The 19225-nt window shown below is 42.4% G+C and overlaps 1 protein-coding gene across 1 annotated transcript in view; it reads left to right on the top strand.

Annotated features, from left to right (window-relative positions):
- LOC140188391 (phospholipid-transporting ATPase ABCA1-like) overlaps positions 1-19225 on the top strand; it is a 210820-nt gene that overhangs the window by 23276 nt on the left and 168319 nt on the right. Inside the window, exons 2-3 of the mRNA XM_072244622.1 lie at positions 14696-14805; positions 18757-18850. Coding sequence (XP_072100723.1) covers positions 14740-14805; positions 18757-18850 — 160 coding nt within the window. The 5' untranslated portion in view covers positions 14696-14739. The remainder of the gene's footprint in view (positions 1-14695; positions 14806-18756; positions 18851-19225) is intronic.

Genomic DNA, 19225 nt, shown 5'->3' with positions numbered 1-19225 from the left:
AGATCCCAATGATCCAGAAATCTGAAACTCTGCCCACTGCACCAATTCCTCAGCCACTCATTCATCTGTACTGTCATCCTATTCCTGCCCTGACTAGCACATGGTACTGGGAGTAATCCAGAGGTTACTACCTTGGAGGTCCTGCTCATCAGCCTTTTCCCCTACTCCCTATATGCACTGTGCATCACCTCTTTCCCCCTTCCTACTTGTGTCATTGGTTCCAATGTGCACCATGAGGTTATGCTGCTCATCCCCCTCTTGAGAATCTTCTCTGGCCGCTCTGAGACATCCTAGAGCCTAGTGCCTGTGAGGCGACATCCTGGCTTCTCTTTCCTGGCCATAGAATCTGCTGCCTGTGCCCTTGCATATCGAATCTCCTATCACTATCAGTCTGCTTGACTTTACCCTTCCCTGCTGAGTATCAGAGCTGGCCACAGGGCCACTAGAATAGCTGCTGCTGCTACTGTGCCCTGATAGGTCACCCCCCCCCCCCCCAGCAGAATCCAAAGTTCTCTATTTGTTGCCAAGGGGGATGACCACAGGGTGATGCTTACTCCCCTTACTTTTCCTGGTGGTCTCCCATCTACAATCTGAAGCCTGAACCCTGGGTGTGACCAGCTCAGTAAAAGTCTCATCTATGAAGTGCTCAGTCTCCTGGATGGTCCTGAGTGCATCCAGCTCCACCTCCAGTTCCTTGACCTTGTTAGTCAGGAGCTGAAATTCAGGTGTACTTCCTGCAGATATAGTCATCAGGGAGAATGTTGGGCACCCAGAAATCTCACATCTCGCAGGAGGACACACAAAATGCTGGAGGAACACAGCAGGTCACGCAGTATCTATGGAAAAGAGTGAACAGTTGACGTTTTGGGCTGAGACCATGATGATGGGCCCAGAACTTTGATGGTTCACTCCTTTCCATAGGTGCTGCCTGGCCTGCTGAGTTCCTCCAGAATTCTGTGTATTTCGCTTGGATTTTCAGCAACTGCAGATTTTCTCATGTTTGTGATTCTCACAGGAGGAGCATTCTACTGCTTGAACTACCATCCTGCCTACACTTGTTATTACTCTAACTTCTCAAACTTAATTTCTAGCTTGCCTGTTGAGCCAAAGCCTGGCCACAAAAATAGTAAGATCGTGGTGATTCACTTACCAATGCTTGAGGATTCATTTACTTTTCCCTATCATTAGTTTCTAGTTTGTTCTCTGTGCTCGTTTTCTGTGTTCCTTTGGCAGTATACTTCAGTTGAAGTATTTTAATATTTTGAAATCTTCTGAAGATCTACTCAGTCACCAGTTTCTTGACAAAACAGACCTAATAATCTCCATTCTTTCCCCATTAACTTGAATAGGGCCAGTATTTTGCTCTTAATGTACCCTCTTCTTTTCATATGGTGACATGGTACTTTCCAGTGATTTTTTTTCTCAGGGTGTTGACAATATTGTCAGTGTAGGGCAACTCATTATACTGCCAATTTGCTCTCAGGAATCTGGGGTGGACCTTCTAATGCCACTTGAGTTTAAAGAGTAACGTTATGACAGAAGTTGTATTAGTGTGGTTTGTAGTTGTCGAGATTACACAAAGGGAGTTTGCATAGTATTTCGGGATAATGCGCATCTGGAATTTTTTAAAGTGCTAATTTTGGCCCAACTAAAAACATACATAATGGATCAATATTCTTTCAGTCTGTACTGTCATAGTTTACTCTGTCCTATTGTATAATGTAACTTTTTGTGATTAAATTAATGTGAAAATAAAAGTTTAAGCCCCTAGTTTGTTTTTCAACATATTTAAACTGCTTAGGAATAGTTCATTTTCAGATCTTTGCCATGCTAAGTTACCCCAGTTAGCAACAGGTGGGAGACTAGTGGTCAAAGTTGCCTTCAATATGTCAGCCAGGGAAGGGGCGGGGTGTTGTTGGAAATAGCTTGTGGGCTCCTGCTCCAGTTTCACTGAATGAAGGAATGGTCGGACTGAATCATACTTTTATACTTTATTACTGCCAAACAATTGATACTAGAACGTACAATCATCTCAACAATATTTGATTCTGCGCTTCACACTCCCTGGATTACAAATATTAAATATTAAAGATATTTAAAATAGTTAAAATTAGTAAATATTAAAATAGTAAATATTAAAAATTTAAATTATAAATCATAAATAGAAAATAGAAAACTGGGAAGTAAGGTAGTGCAAAAAAACCGAGAGGCAGGTCCGGATATTTGGAGGGTACGACCCAGATCTGGGTCAGGATCCGTTCAGCAGTCTTATCACAGTTGGAAAGAAGCTGTTCCCAAATCTGGCCGTAGGAGTCTTCAAGCTCCTGAACCTTCTCCCGGAGGGAAGAGGGACGAAAAGTGTGTTGGCTGGGTGGGTCATGTCCTTGATTATCCTGGCAGCACTGCTCCGACAGCATGCGGTGTAAAGTGAGTCCAAGGATGGAAGATTGGTTTGTGTGATTTGCTGCGCCGTGTTCACGATCTTCTGCAGCTTTTTCCGGTCTTGGACAGGACAACTTCCATACCAGGTTGTGATGCACCCTAGAAGAATGCTTTCTATGGTGCACCTATAAAAATTAGTGAGGGTTTTAGGGGACAGGCCAAATTTCTTTAGTTTTCTTAAGAAGTAAAGGCGCTGGTGGGCCTTCTTGGCAGTGAACTCTGCTTGGTTGGACCAAGTTAGGTCATTTGTGATATTGACATACAGTTTCCCTTCATGTAAAATCAAGTTCAGGTTGAATTATCATTCAACAATACATGAATATAGCCACATGAAGCAGTGTTCCTCCAAGGCCAAGGTGTAACACACATTCAGAAGAACGTGGAGGGATCTCGTTGAAACCTACGGAATGTTGAAAGTACTAGATAAGCTGAATATGGAGAGGATGCTGCCTATGGCTGAGGTATCCAGAACTAGAGAGCACAGCTTCAAAATTGGGGGGCAACCTTTCAGAATAGAGATCAGAATTTTTTTTAGCCAGAGAGTGCTGTGGAATGCTCTGCCACAGACTGCAGTGGAGGCCGAGTCCGTGGGTATATTTAAGTTGATAGTTTCCTGATTGGTCAGGGCATCAAAGGATATGGCAAGAAGGCAGGTGTATGGGGTTGAGTGGGATCTGGGATCAGCCATGGTGGAATGGCAGAGCAGACTCGATGGGCTGAATGGCCTAATTCTGGACTTATTACCTGCAGCATATAGCACATATGTTTTTAGTTTTAGAAATTTGTGTCTCAGAACAGAAAAATAAGTTTCTTCTCTCTTACTGTGAGAGTGCTTTCGTAATATGAATGGATGTTTTAGGAGTTTCCAAACGTCAGTGTTAAGGAGAAAGAAACCACTACAAAATATATTATCCCATTCTAGGAAACAAAAGATGCTTTAAAATGAATAGACTCTCTTTTTTTTTAATTCCCTTGCACTGCTCCGTGAACCAATTGAAATCCATGATTAAACTTTCATGGGGAGAAAAAGTTCAGACAAGCTCAGAATCAGAATCAAGTTTATTATCTCCGGCATGTTTCATGAAATTTGTTAACTTAGCAGCAGCAGTTCAATGCTACACATAATATAGAAGAAGAAAAAAATAAGTAAATCAATCATTTACAGTATATGTATATTGGAGATTAAAAATCATGCAGAAACAGAAATAATATGTATTAAAAAGGCGAGGTAGTGTTCATGGGTTCAATGTTCATTTAGGAATCGGATGGCAGAGGAGAAGAAGCTGTTCCTGAATCGCTGAGTGTGTGCCTTTAGGCTTCTGTACCTCCTACCTGATGGTAACAGTGAGAAAAGGACATGCCCTGGGTGCTGGGAGTCCTTAATAATGGACGCTGCCTTTCTGAGACACTGCTCCTTGAAGATGTCCTGGGTACTTTGTAGGCTAATATCCAAGCTGGAACCGACTAAATTTATGACCCTCTGCAGCTTCTTTCAGTCATGTGCAGTAGCCCACTCTTTTTCCACCACCCCCCCTCCCCATATCAGACAGTGATGCAGCTTGTCAGAATGCTCTCCACGGTACATTTATAGAAGTCTTTGTTGATGTACCAAATCTCTTCAAACTCCTATTGAAGTACAGTCACTGTCTGCCTTCTTTATAGCTGCACCGATATGTTGGGACTGGGTTGGGCCCTCAGATCTTGACACACGGGAACCTAAAAATGCTCTCTCTCTCTCCACCTGCTCCCTCTATGAGGATTGGTATGTGTTCCTTCATCTTACCCTTCCTGAAGGCCACAGTCAGCTCTTTTGTCTTACTGATGTTGAGTGCAAGATAGTTGCTGTGACACCACTCCACTGGTTGGCATATCTCACTCCTGTATGCCCCTTCGTCTCCATCTGAGATTTTACGAACAATGGTTGTAACATCAGCAAATTTATAGATGATATTTGAGCAATGCCTAGTCACACAGTCATGGATATACAGAGAGTAGAGCAGTGGACTAAGCATACACCCCTGAGGTGCACCAGTATTGATAGTCAGCAAGGAGGATATGTTATCACCAATCCGCACAGGTTGTGGTCTTCTGGTTAGGAATTCAAGAATCCAATTGCAGAGGGAGGTACAGAGGCCCAGGTTCTGTAACTTGTCTATCAGGATTGTGGGATTAATGGTGTTAAATGCTGAGCTATAGTCGATGAACAGCATCGTGATGTGTGTTTTTTATTGTCCAGGTGGTCTAAGGCAGTGTGAAGAGCCATTGAGATTGCGTCTGCCGTTGACCTATTGTGACGATAGGCAAATGGCAGTAGATCAGGTGTTTGCTGAGGCAGGAGTTCAGTCTAGTCATGACCAACCTCTCAAAGCATTTCATCACTGTTGGTGTGAGTGCTGCTGGGCAATAGCAGTTCACATTATTCTTCTTGGGCACCAGTATAATTGTCGGATAGAATAACTGTGAATGATGGTGCATTAACTCTGTAACTGAGAGAGTGTAATTAGCAATATTTCGTGTATATATTTACTATCCCCCAAGAGTGATTATTCTGCAGAAGTACAACAACATAGCTCCAGTCACTTTATTGCTGTAGTCACAAACACAAAATACACTGCAGATGCTGGGGTCAAAGCAACACTCACAACACGCTGGAGGAACTCAGCAGGTCGGACAGCATCCGTGGAGAGGGAAAGATGTGCTTAGTGGTGGGGTCCTGTTGAAGGTGGCGGAAGTTGCGGAGGATAATGTGCTGGATCCGGAGGCTGGTAGGGTGGTAGGTGAGGACAAGGGGAACTCTGTCCCTGTGGTGGTGGCGGAAGGATGGGGTGAGGGCCGAAGTGTGGGAGATGGAGGAGATGCGGGTGAGGGCATCATTGATGACAGCAGAAGGGAAACCACGATCCTTAAAGAAAGAGGACATTTGAGATGTCCTGGAATGGAAAGCCTCATCCTGGGAGCAGATGCGGCGGAGATGGAGGAACTGGGAATAGGGAATGGCATTTTTGCATGTGGCAGGGTGGGAAGAGGTATAGTCGAGGTAGTTATGAGAGTCAGTGGATAGAGATGGAGATTGAGAAAGGGGAGAGAAGTGTCCGAGATAGGCCAAGTGAATTTGAGGGCTGGGTGGAAGTTTGAAGTAAAGTTGATGAAATTGACGAGCTCAGCATGGGTGTAGGAAGCAGCACCAATGTAGTCATCAATATAGCGAAGAAAAAGTTGGGGAGCAGTACCAGAATAGGTTTGGAGCACAGACTGTTCCACATAACCACTGAAGAGGCAGGCATAGCCAGGGCCCATGCGAGTCCCCAAGGCTACACCCTTGGTCTGAAGAAAGTGGGAAGAGCCAAAGGAGAAGTAATTAAGTGTGAGAACCAGTTCCGCCAACCAGAGGAGGGTGGTGGTGGTGGGGAACTGGTGAGGTCTATTGTCCAGAAAGTATTGGAGGGCTTTGAGGCCTTATTGATGGGGAATGGAGGTGTATAAGGATTGGACATCCTTAGTGAAAATGAAGCGGTCGGGGACCAGGGAGCTGGAAGTTATTGAAGAGGTGGAGGGGATGGGATGTATTCCGGGTGTAGATGGGAAGGGACTGAACTATGGGTGACAAAATGGAGTCCAGGTAGGCAGATACGAGTTCAGTGGGACAGGAGCAGGCGGAAACTATGGGTCTACTGGGACAGTCAGGCTTGTGGATCTTGGGGAGGAGGTAAAACCAAGCGGTATGGGGTGTGGGAATTATGAGTTTCGTGGCTGAGGGTGGAAGATGCTGTAGTCCCTGCGTGCAAGCCTTCTGTAATCTCTTTGCTTATCTCACATTTGGAATCTATTTTGTTCCAAAGATCTCATGGGCTCTGAGAAATAAGACAGACATTTGAACTTTAGAGAAAAGGTTACTGTACTAACTAAATGTTTTTTAATTTTTTTTTTCTGTTCTTCCTTGTATTATTTTGTATTGAATATAGCAAAAGAGTAGGCGGGGAAGCTATTCACTCCATTAGGTCTGCTCCTCATCCAGTATGATCATGCTGATCATCTATCTCAATAGCATCTTTCAGCTCTCTCCCCATAACACTCGATGTCCTTTGTGTGTAGAAATCTACCAATTTTTCCAGTGACTTCAGCCTTCTCTGTTGGAGAGATCCACAGTTTGCCACTTTCTAGGGGAGGGGAAATGTTCTGGAAGAAGGTATTCACCTCATCTCAGCCCTACAGGTTTTGCCCTGTATCCTGAAACCATGACATGTGGTTTTAGACCCCACAGCTAAGGGAAATAGTCTCACCTACTTCAAGCCTATTGAGTCCTGTCCAAATGTGTATGTTTCAATTAGATCTCCTCGCATTCTTCTAAATTCTTGCCCAACCCACTGTTATGCTACTCTGCTCCTGCCATCCCAGGAATCAGTCTGGCCAGTATTTGCTACATTCCCGCTACAGCAAGTATAGGCTGGTTACGTTAAGAGTTCCATTCCTGAAGTCAACAACTGACCTCTCCATAAATTGGAAATGTCAGTTTTCTGTAGCTCCCCATATCCTCGCACTCTTTTTGCACTTTTATAATTCTTCCATTTTATTAAATAATCACCCTTCCACTATCCATGTATAAATTAGACCATAAGACATGGGGGCAGAATTAGGCCATGGCTGATTAACCCTGTGAACCCCAATCTCCTGCCTTCTCCCTGTAACCTTTGGTGTCCTAACTAATCAAGAACCTATCACCTCCACTTTGAATATACCCAATTAACAAAATGTATATTCTATCCAGTCATCATATTATTACTAACTTGAAACAAGCTATAAAATGAATGGAAGAATTTACATAAAGTCAGGTATCTGTAACTCACATGATTCATCACCCATGGAGCCCTTCTAAGAACCGCAAAGACATGAGCTTGGCTAGCCCTGACCTGGCTACTAGTTTTCTTATCTTTAATCGTAATCATTACATTCTTAGTCTTTTGGCTTGGACGTTCTTATACTGTAGATTTCTGAAAATGAAACCTGTTTGAGTGAGGTTAATGGTTGTGAGGTTGTGTTAGAGTAATTTATTATCATCTTTAAACCTTCAGATTTACTTGTATATCATTTTTGTTAGTACATTGAATTAAAACTTAAAGCATATTGTTGTGTAACTCAGATCTACTCCATTTGAATTAAAGGTGTCTAAGTTATGTAAGGTATTGCTATCTTGTGCATGAAAAGATTTGAGGCAAACTTTGTTTCTGAGGATTTAAAATGATGCTGTAGCCCTTGATCTTGGCTCACATGCTCAGCAAAGCACAGGTGCCTCCAGTGTGTGAACACTGGAGCTCTGAATGGGCTTTGAGTTTATCCCTGCCTAGTTCCTGTGCATGCAATTCATCGGTGTCGTTCAGATGTCTGTTGTTTTTCCTTCCCAAAACAGGCTCAGAGGTCAGTTGTAGCACCAACTATTGTAACTAATAGAGATAAGCTAATAAAAGACACATTGGGGAAAGAACTGGAGAGCTTGTTATTCAGCTCCATTCCAAACATTGCACGTGTCCAGTGCAGTTGGGGAGCAGGTAAATCTTTTGGAGTAAATTTTAAGTTTATGTGTGTAGTTAAAATAGCTGTGAAAAGACTTAAAGGTATATTCACATACTCTGCCGTCATAACTGAGCCCCTGCTTTACTTAGCTATCTGTCTCTGCTGATGGACTCCATTTTAAAAAGTCCAAGTTATAATTCTGTGAAGTTAGTACAACATATAGGTGTTTTTTTTTTTAACCATTTAGTAAAGGATGTCAGGAAAGCACAGGAAACTCCACAAGGTAAGTCGGCAACTTTACTTGGAGTCCAGGAGAAACAAATAACTTACCAGGCCCACAGAGTACTGGCCTCCCTTGTCCTAGATGAAACTGTGCCAAGCTCAAAAGAGTCGTGGATTTGGTTTATAAACACCCCTTGCTACATGATATCCTTTTTTAAGTTGTCCCTTCCCATGAGAGGACTAGAGCTTTTTTTTTCACAGGAAAAACTCACAAAGAAAAGAGGAAATGGTTGTGGTTATTGGAGGGAAATCATCTTAGTTTCGGTCATCACGCTGCAGGAGTTCTTCAGCATAATCCTGGACATCATTGACTTTTCCTTCAGTCGTAAGGTCACAAGTTTGGACATTTGCTGATAATTGTGCAATACTGAATTTTATTTGCAACTCCTCAAATTTGGGACAGTACAATAGCATAGTGGTTAACACAATTGTAAGGGGTTTCTTCTTTGATGTTACTGCGTAGTCTAATTAAAATGGCTTCTTTGTTACGTTAACTGCTGAGAAAGTCCTCCCGCTAGCAGTTTGTTTGGATCATGTTACTGATAAGAGGATGAACAAACCAATTGGGATAGATGTTTTTCTTTCTGTGTGTCTGTAAGTTAGTGTGATGCGCAGGTTTTTGGGCAGAAGGCGGGAGAGAGAGACAGAGGATGGACCAGGTGCTGTGAGTCCGCAAACGGGGTCGGACCCCAAGCAGGAGTCCGAGGTCCAGGGTGTTCGGAGAGGAGACGGAGACGGACTCGTGTGGAGCGTCTGGTCGACCACCATTGTTGGTCCCAGGCGGCCGGTCAAGGTGGTCCGAGGGGATCGCAGAGTGAAGAAGGAGGGTCCCGAGCTCCAACTGTTTGTGCATGAAGAGATTGAACTTTGATACGTGTGGTGCCTTTCATTTTCCTTTTATATTTTATTCTCTATCAATTATATAGTTCCAGTAATATCTATAAACTGTAAATCATTTAATCGTATCTGGTGTATTGTCTGTTTTTTGGGCAGGGTGGGGTACATCACACAGCATCCACACAAACTATTACCCAGTTTGGCAGGGCCGAGGGCTGTTTCCCTAGACGACAGCGAGCTGAGCGACCCTGAGGCTGGCCAGGGAGACTACAGAATGTTTTACAGAACCAACGACCCAGATTCAATCTCTGTCACTGCTTGTGAGGAGTTTGTACGTTCTCCCCATGACTATGTGGGTTTCCTCCCAAAATGCTGATTTTCTCCCAAAGTTCAAAGACGTGCAGGTTGGTAGGTTAATTGCTTGTTGTAAATCGTCTCAAGATTAGGATTAAATTAGGCCAGGATTCATTCCAGGGAATACTGGGTGGTGTGCCTCAAAGGGCCGAAAGGGCCTATTCAATAGGTTTCAGTAGGTACATTTAATGTCAGAAATGTATACAATATACATCATGAAATTCTTTTTCTTCACAAACAGCTACAAAAACAGAGTGCACTAAAGAATGAATGACAATTAAATGTTAGAATGCCAAAGCCCCCCCCAACTCCCCCTTCCCACGCATAAGCATCAGCAAAGTAATTCAACATACCACAGTCTCTCTCTCTCTCTCCTAATAAGGGAAAAAGAGATGCCCCCATTTCACAGTGAGAGGGGAGATGTAACAAAACAACTCGCTGATCTATAGTGTTAAAAGTCTGTTGTGTTCGCCTCCAGGGCCACGAAAATCAGGCACACTGAAGGTGCGCTGGTCTTCCAGGCCGCAATCTTGGGATATCAAAAAGTGGCCGGTTGTGAGGTCCTGAGAGCGGGTCAAGTTTCCACAAGGAACTGAAGTCAGCATGTATCTCCAGGTCAGGGCCTTCAAAAGAACCTTGAAAAAGGTGGGGGGGGGGGGGAAGAGTTATCAAAGATTGAAATCCATGCTGTGTCTCAATTAATTAATTAAATCACATTCACATTCAGGCATGGGCTGATAAGTGGCAAGTACCATTGTGCCATAAAAGCAGTAGGCTACGACCATCTCCAACAGGTATCCAGCTACTTTTGACATTTAGGATTCAAGATTCAAGATTCAAAAAACTTCATTGTCATTCTAACCATACAACTGCTCTGCAAGGCAGAATGAGACAGCGTTTCCCAGGAGCAGTGCAATCATAACATAACAAACGCAACACTAAATAATAAACATAACAATAAATAGTAAAACACAACAGCCACATGTCAGTTAAAATCAAGTTATAAGTGTCCAGTGCAAGTTAAAAGTGTCCAAAGCAGAGTCAGGTAGAGCAGCTATTTAGTAGTCTGACTGCCTGTGGGAGGAAGCTGTTTAGTAGCCTTGTGGTTTTAGTTTTGATGCTCCTGTAATGCTTGCCTGTTGGCAGAAGAACAAACAGTTCATGGAGAGGGTGTGAGGGGTTTTTAATAATGTACCGTGTCTTCTGGAGGCATCGACTCTGAAAGAGGCCTTGGACAGAAGGTAGGGAGACCCCAATAACCTTCTCTGCTCCCCAACCACCCTCTGCAAGGCTTTTTTGTCGACAGCACTGCAGCTGGAGTACCAGGTTGTGATGCAAAAGGTCAGCACACTCTCAGCCACGCCTCTGTAGAATGTAGTTAAGATGTTAGTGGGGAGTGATGCTTGTTTAAGCTTCCTCAGAAAGTGCAATCTCTGCTGGGCCCGTTTCACAATCCCAGTGGTGTTCCTGGACCAGGTGAGATTGTCCGAGATCTGCGCCCCAAGGAACTTGATGTTTTCCACTCTCTCCACTGTGGAGCCGCTGATGCTGAGGGGTGTGTGCTCAGGCTGAGACCGTCTGAAATCGACGATCATCTCCTTGGTTTTGGTGACATTAAGCATCAAGTTGTTATCACTGCACCAGCTCTCTAGGTGTTTGACCTCCTTCCTGTACATTGTTTCATCAGTTTTGCTGATGAGCCTCACCACTGTGGTATCATCAGCAAACTTAACGATCAGGTTCTCCTTGAATCTGGCTGCACAGTCATATGTTAGCAGTGTAAACAGCAATGGGCTAATCACACGTCCTTGTGGGGATCCAGTGCTCAGTGTGATGGAGTCAGAGATGTTCCTGCCAACACGGACTGACTGTGATCTCTCTGTCAAGAAATCCAGAATCCAGCGACACATGGCAGTGTTAAGGCCAAGCAGCGACAGTTTCTCCACTAGTCTCTGCAGGATGATGGTATTGAACGCTGAACTGAAATCAATGTACGGGATTCTGGCATAAGTGTCTTTGTTGTCCAAATCATTACAATCACTGTTGAATAATCTGGAGATCGCCGTTGATCAGAATGTCAGGCATATACACCATACACCACAGCTAGAAGATTAAGTGAGAGCCTGGGTATCCTTCAGCAAGTGCCACTCCACCTGATACCCCAAAGATTTTCCACCAGTTACAAGTCCCCAACATAATGGAATACATTCCTCTGACCTGGATGACTGCTGTACCAAGAACTTTCAGGAAGCTCAACAGCATCTCTGAGCTAGCAGTCCACTTGACTGGCACACCATCCCTCGCCCTAAATAGTCATTCCCTCTACCAGTGGTGCACAATGTCTGTACTGTGTATCATCTACACATTCAGTGCAGTTACTTCCCCCAGTGTACTCCATTACCTTCCAAAGTTTATCCAGTACCAGCATGATCATTAATGGTGGTAGATGCATGGGAACACCAGCATTTGTAGGTCCTCCTAATTGCACAATGTCTTGATTTGGAAATAAATTATTGGTCCCTAATATCACTGATTCTAAGTCTTCAAACTCCCTACCCAACATTATCGGAGTACTTTCTCCTGACTTGCTGCTGCAGACCAAGACAGCAGCTCATCATCTTGTTTGTAAGAGCAATTAGTCATGGATAATAACTGCTAGTCTTGGCAATGGTGCCCAGATCCAGAAATGAATGTTTAAAACAAATTCAAATTACTGATTGTTTTGGAACCATGGACTTTTTTTTTGATAAGGTTCAGACCAGGTTCCTGTACAAAATAGGATGGGTGCAGAGATGCATTAGCTTTGAACTCTTGAACTCTAAATGAATTGGCGTGGGAATGAAGCAGTATGTGTAGTTGCGGTAGAACATAAAGGTTGAACATAAACCTGTCGCACCTTTTAATGGTTAAGAGGTGCTAAAGCCAGTGTGATTTTTTTTTTTTTTTTTGCATCTCATCAGCCTGTCACCACAGTTGTGAAAGCGTGTCACAATTATCTGCATTATTTTCTGATATTAAATTAAATCTGGGACATGCTTACAAGCCTAAAGATTCATTTGCAGAATAATTATTGAAAAATAATACACGGGATCAAAATTTGATTTAAATATAATTACAAACTGTCCAAGATATTCCAAGTCATTGCTGGAAATACGATCAGCTACTTTTTCAGCGCAAGCCATGGTTTGGCATCCTGCCATGATGTTCTTCACTTAGCGTTCTTCTAGAGCATTGTGAGGAAAGTTGGCTTAAATTTTGCGATGAGTAACCATTATTGTGCACTTTTGGGAAGGCCCCTTATTGTCTTTTATTTTCTGTCCACTTCCCCCTGTCAGCCTTCCCCATCAAAACTACATCTTTCAGCAATGCCCATTTAGTTGCACTGGAATTTATAGGTCACAGTACTTTTGTTTGCGCCGTGTGATAAGGTGATCAGACAGGAAACCATCTTTGTGGAATTGTCATACATGTAATAGGAGTTGGAGAATTGGGTTAAGACAAGAAAGATGATCAATTAGCTTTGTATAATACATATTGCTATACAAATTATTACAGAAAAAAACAAGTTTGAACACTACGCTGAGTGGTTGGTTTGATAGGAATTTTTAAATGTCAGGCTGCTCATCGCACAAGTGTAGTCTTTGCATTTTTGGACACTGCTATGTAAAAGTAGATACTTTATACGCTATTGTCGCCAAACAATTGATACTAGAATGTACAGTTATCACAGCGATATTTGATTCTGCACTTCCCGCTCCCTGGAGTACACATCGATAGTAAATATTAAAAATTTAAATTATAAATCATAAATAGAAAATGGAAAGTAAGGTAGTGCAAAAAACCAAGAGGCAGGTCCGGATATTTGGAGGGTACGGCCCAGATCCAGATCAGGATCCGTTCAGCAGTCTTATCACAGTTGGAAAGAAGCTGTTCCCAAATTTGGCCGTACGAGTCTTCAAGCTCCTGAGCCTTCTCCCGGAGGGAAGAGGGACGGGGGATCTGGAACTTGCTGTAATTTTTTAGGTAGATTAGCTCAAAGTATCCATATCACTTATAGGAATAAATTCGTTTGCTTAAGGAATTGGTCTTGCAATAAAACTGATCCACGTACCATGATTCTGCACTACAATAATGTGTATAAAAATATTGTCCTTTCACTCTATTCCTGTCTATCCAGTGCCCGAGATAAATTTCTAGATTTTTTTTTAAAGAAGGGAACTAATTAAATGCCGAGGCTTTTCTCTGAGCCTTCAGGCCGTAAGATGTCTTCAGTTATCTGTGTTTTACTCTTTTCTAAACCCAGATTTTCTGCTGTACTTTCTGTAATTTCAAAATTGGAACAACATTCCCTTATATGTTTAAGTTCAAAGTATGAACTTAGAACCATCTTGCATTTCCCAAAGTCATTCTATTCTTTTTCTGACTCAGAAAGACCCACTTCCTTGCGTGCGGTTTCCTGTGATAGCTTTTCAGTTCCTTGAATTAAGCCTAATTCAAGTCTTGTATTAGTACATAAATGAAATTAACATCCTTTTACTTAGCAGACTGGGCTTGCCTATTTGGCTTTTGTATTTAGGATACTGGCAAGTTCTGCAGCTCCTGAATAGGTGGATTCCAGAGCTCCAGGACTGTACTTGTGTTGAGTTCTCATTTTTATCTGCTCTTAACTCGGCCCTATGGCAGTCCTTTGACATACTCAGTTTCTGCCTTTGGGCTGGCTCCTGGCATTTGGCCCCCATCTCCGGACTCTCACTGGCATTCCATTGCCTTTTTACCTCCATATTTTGGGATCTGTTGCATGTCAACCCTTCATGATGACACAGGACTGGTGAGAACAGCATGGTGTAGATTGTGCCAGGATCACGGTTTAAGCAGGAAGAGGATCATTAGATGCTTCAGATTAACACCCAAGGGTAATTCTAATGCAGTGACCTAAGTTGAGAACAGAAATTAGTTGGGTTACATTGCTGCCCATTGCCACACTGGACTTTGACTAACAGGTAAGCAATCTCCGGGAAAAGATTCTAGAAGCCTCTGGATGAGCCATAATATCAAAAGAACTAATGGCCATGGAGCCAAATGTCAGAACCAATCAGGATCTGTAGAATAGGAACATAAAATTCTGTGCTGCTGCAGAGATCCATATCCTTGAGAGGAATGAAATTGAACAGTGAAAATTAAATGTCACTGTACTTCAGTTCGACCATGTTTTCTAGCATGTAGTGTTGATACGTGCTGTGCTTTGAACTAAATGGTCCTTGTCTCATTTCAGCACAGGTCAACTTTGCTTTCTAATGTGCAGTTTTAAGGATCAACATGAGCTACTGGGTACAGCTCAGACTTCTCCTCTGGAAGAATTTCACTTATCGGAAACGGCAGACTGTGAGTTTCATATTCAGTAAGCTGATTTGGGTTTTGCTGTGTATTGCTTTAAAACAACTAATGCTTGTACTTAAAGTACTAGGTCATAGTAAGATGTGTTTCATTAAATGCTAGCTTAGTGAACGTTTTTACCAAATGTTTTAGTGAATGTTTTGCCGCCTTTGATTGCCAACTCGTTATTAATGAACATATCCATGTATCCTGCCAGTTCAGCAGTACTTCACTGAATTAATCATCATTTCATAGGCTAGTCTATTGTGGTAAGATCATAACAAAGAGCAATCCTATCCTTTCTTGTTTTCTACATACAGATACTTTGCTGGCCAACTGAATAAGAATCAAAGCTTCATTTTATTGTCAAACTATGTATGTACAATACAACTCTTGATATTTGTCTTCCCCAGATAGCCATTAGATTAAGACAGACCATGGGTGTCGATGAAAGAAAAGACATCAATTCCACCCCCCGCCCAAAGCCAGCATGAAAAAGAAAAGAAACAAAACTCACAGACCTTAACATCCTCCCCTCGCCCACAGCAAAACACAGCCACATAACAATCCCTGACCCCCTCACTCACAGAAAAGAACAGCAACAGTAGCACCGAACCCCCAAATGCCCCCCACACACAAAAAATTAACAAATTACCCACCCACCAATTGTTCACAAGAAAGAAAACACCAAAAAACTGAAGGAAACCAATATAAAGTACAGTCCAATAATCACATAAACCTCAGAATATGGAAAACGTCTCTTCGTCTGCATAGAAAGGAGAACAGCTACACAAATTCAGTCCTTCCATAAAGAAGGAACACCAATTCGGGCACAAATGCAATGATCCAGCTGCTGACTGTCTCTGGGAGCCATCACTGACCCCCTCCGCATTCACTTCGATGCTTCAATCTCCCTCGCTGTTTCGCTTCATTTCAAAGTTCAGAGTAAATTTATTACCAAAGAACATAAATGTCACCATATACTACCCTGAGATTGATTTTCTTGCAGGCATTCACAAAGAAACACTATAGAATCAATGAAAAACTGCACACAAGGCAGTCAATATGCAAAAACAACAAACTGTGCAAGTGCAAAAAGAGAAAATAATAAATAAATGAGCAGTAGGTATCATAAACATGAGATAGTGAGTCCACAGCATATGGGAATGGTTCAGTGTTGGGGTGAGTGATGTTGAGTGAAGTTTTCTCCTCTTCTTGGTTGAACCTGATCGTTGAGGGGTAATAAGTGTTTCTGAACTTGGTGATGTGGTTTCTGAGGCTCCTGTACCACCTTCCTGATGGCAGCAGCGAGAAGAGAGCATGGCCTGGGTGGTTTGGGTTCTTGATGATGGATACTGTTTTCCTTCGATAGCACTCCTTGTAGATGTGCTCGATGGTAGGGATGGCTTTACCCATGATGGACTGGGCTGTATCCCCTACTTTTTGTAGGCTTCCCCGTTCAAGGGTATTGTTTCTCAGTAACAGGCTTTGATGCATCCGATCAGTATACTCTCCACCATGCATCTATGGAAGTTTGCCAGGTTTTAGATGACATGCCAAATCTTTGCAAGCTCCTAAGAATGTAGAAGTGCTGCTGTGCTTTCTTTGCTGTAGCACTTACATGCTGGACCCAGGACAGATCCTCTGAAATGTTAACACCGAGGAATTTAAAGTTGCTGACCCTCTCTACCTTTGATCCCCTGATGAGGACTGGCTCATGGACTTCTGGTTTCCTCCTGTAGTCAATAATAAGCTCTTTGGGTTTGCTGACATTGAGTGAAAGGTTGTTGATGTGGCACCATTCAGCCAGACTTTCCATCTCCAACCTATAAGCTGATCCGTCACCACCTTTGATGCCACCTATGACACTGGTGTTATCGGCAAAATTAAGTATGGCATTGAAACTGTCCTTAGCCTCACAATCATAAGTGTAAAGTGAGTAGGGCAGGGGGTATTTTGTTTGAACTTTCTCATCCCTAGCTCAGGAGCCGTGTGAATTTGATTCTAACTTGTAAGCTTCCTAGTTCAGTGCCACGTCAGCAGTTTACATTTCCGTATGGGGCAGAAGTGCTTTACGTAAGGAGCTGTGTGACATTTGTTGCAATGATATCTCAAGCAAGTGATTTTATCTTGTAAGCTAATGCACTCTGTACCCATAAATGACAAAAGGCTGTCAAAGAGGAATTTATAGTAACTGTAATGCTGAAGTGTTTCCTAAAACTGTTATTATATTGCAGTCTTGTAAAGTTAAAGCAGATTTTCCCCCATCAAGATTTTATTTGTGATGTTATTGTTGTGAATGAAGTTATTTCCATTTTATGACACCAGATATCTGCCACAAGCTCTCTCTCTCTGCCAGGTCTAACTTGGCCAAACATGGTGGTCAATATTCTCACAGTATTAATGTACTGCAGTGCCAACCTAGGAGGAGCACAAGTATCTTCTGAATGAGATCACCAATTAGTGCTGAATTACGGACAGTTTTGTTCTAATTTGTGCACCTGTTTGCAATGTTATAATACACTGCTGTCATGAATATAGTTCACTGAAAAAAGTGTTCTTCTGCTGTTGAATGGGACTAATAACATTTAAAATGCCTCTGATCAGAAATTCAAGCTTAAATGTTGGAGTTTATTTGGATGTAGAGAGCATTCCAATCATCTGGGTCCTCTTCCACTCCTCCCCACTCCACAACGCCACCTGCACACTTTTTACTGGGGTGCTGTGGGCATGGTCTGGCCTTGGAATCTACTTGAATGCTGTTTCTGTCCCTGCACAAGGCAGCTTAAAACTCCATTTCAGGTCCTTATTCGATGTTTTACTTTAAAATGACAAAAACCATCATGTTTAATATGTGACTGGTGTACAAAATCTATGTATGAACCACAGAGGCATCTCTCAGTGCTGTAGCTTGTTTTCTCTTCAAATGGTGTTATTTATAGAAACGATGGGACTGTGGTTTCAGTACAGCAGTGTTCTCTACCCACAATCTGCTCTTCAGATTACATTATATGATTTTGCCTGCTGATTCCGATCACCAGGGGCTAATAGAGAATAGACGGTGGTCACATAATGTTTTAAGGTCTATAGTATAGGGCAGTCTTTCCCAGGGATCTCTCCAAAAGCAACAACAGTCAATTTCATCTCTCTCCCGAGGAATGGTTACAACAGATTTTGTCCTACTGGCTGATTTTTAAAAAAAGTTGTGATGCTAACCAGAGTTTGCCATCACAGCGAAGTCTGGAGTGTCCTGGCCAATGTTAACTTCAAGTCAGCGCCTCTAATTAAGACTATTTGACATAGGAGCAGAATTAGGCCATTTAGCTCCACCTTTCCATCATGGCTGATTTTATTATGCCTCTCAACTCCATTCTCTTGCTTCCTCCCCATAACATTTGACGCCCTTACTAATCAAGAACCTATCAACCTCTACTTTAAATATACCCAATGAGTTGTTCTTCACAGTAATCTGTGGTAATGTATTCCACCCTCCGGCTAAGGAAATTTCTTCTCATCACTGTTGTATTCTGAGGCTGGGTCCCCTGGTCCTAGACTCCCCCACTATAGGAAATATTCTCTCCACGTCTACTCTATGTAGGCCTTTCTGTGTTCAACAGGTTTCAATGAGATCTTGCTTCATTCTTTTAAACTCCAGTGTGTATAGGTCTTAGAGGCACTAAACAGGAGATTTGGTCATTATAATATTACACTTTGTCAGAGTTCGTTAAACAAATTGGCTGTGCAATTCCTTCATTTCAGTAGTGATAAATTTAAATATATTCATACCATTAGCTATCTATCCATGATGTTTGCTGTGATTGTGTTCTGCTGTCAAACTGAACAGATCATTGGTGCTGGGCTTATTAAAGATGATTTTTGTGTGATATAGAATGTTCTGCATGCAGCCAGTATTGAAATGTGTGGTAACATTCATAACTTTCTGCACTATTTGTTTTGCAGATTCAACTGGTTATTGAGCTATTATGGCCTCTCTTTCTCTTCTTTATCTTAATCTCAGTACGCCAATCCCACCCACCGTTTGAGCAACATGAATGTAAGTAATATGCAGCTGCTTTGTGAGAATGCTTTAACCCCCTCCACCCCTACTCTTCTCCCCCCCCACCCCAAGCTACACCCATTTATAGTTCCCTGTCCTTGGCTGAAGACCCCAACTCTTACTGAAGTTCTGTTCTGCAGATTTTAACTTTTACTTGGGTACAGATTCCACACATGCACGGTGACCTCTGGGAATGTACACGTTTTTATTCCTAGTACATGACTTTTGATTTTGATTGTCAATGAGGTGGTTAACCTAGTAATAGGGGGAGTGAGTTCTGTTGGGAAGTGAGATTAATTTGCATATCAAGATGAGCCAAACCAAATTTTGGAGCTTCCTATACTTTCCACCTTTTCTTCTCATCATCCTGCT

Source organism: Mobula birostris, chromosome 26, assembly GCF_030028105.1.
Source record: "Mobula birostris isolate sMobBir1 chromosome 26, sMobBir1.hap1, whole genome shotgun sequence".
NCBI lineage: Eukaryota > Metazoa > Chordata > Chondrichthyes > Myliobatiformes > Myliobatidae > Mobula > Mobula birostris.
The sequence above is the reverse complement of the archived record's forward strand: the minus strand, read 5'-3'. Positions and strand labels throughout refer to the sequence as shown.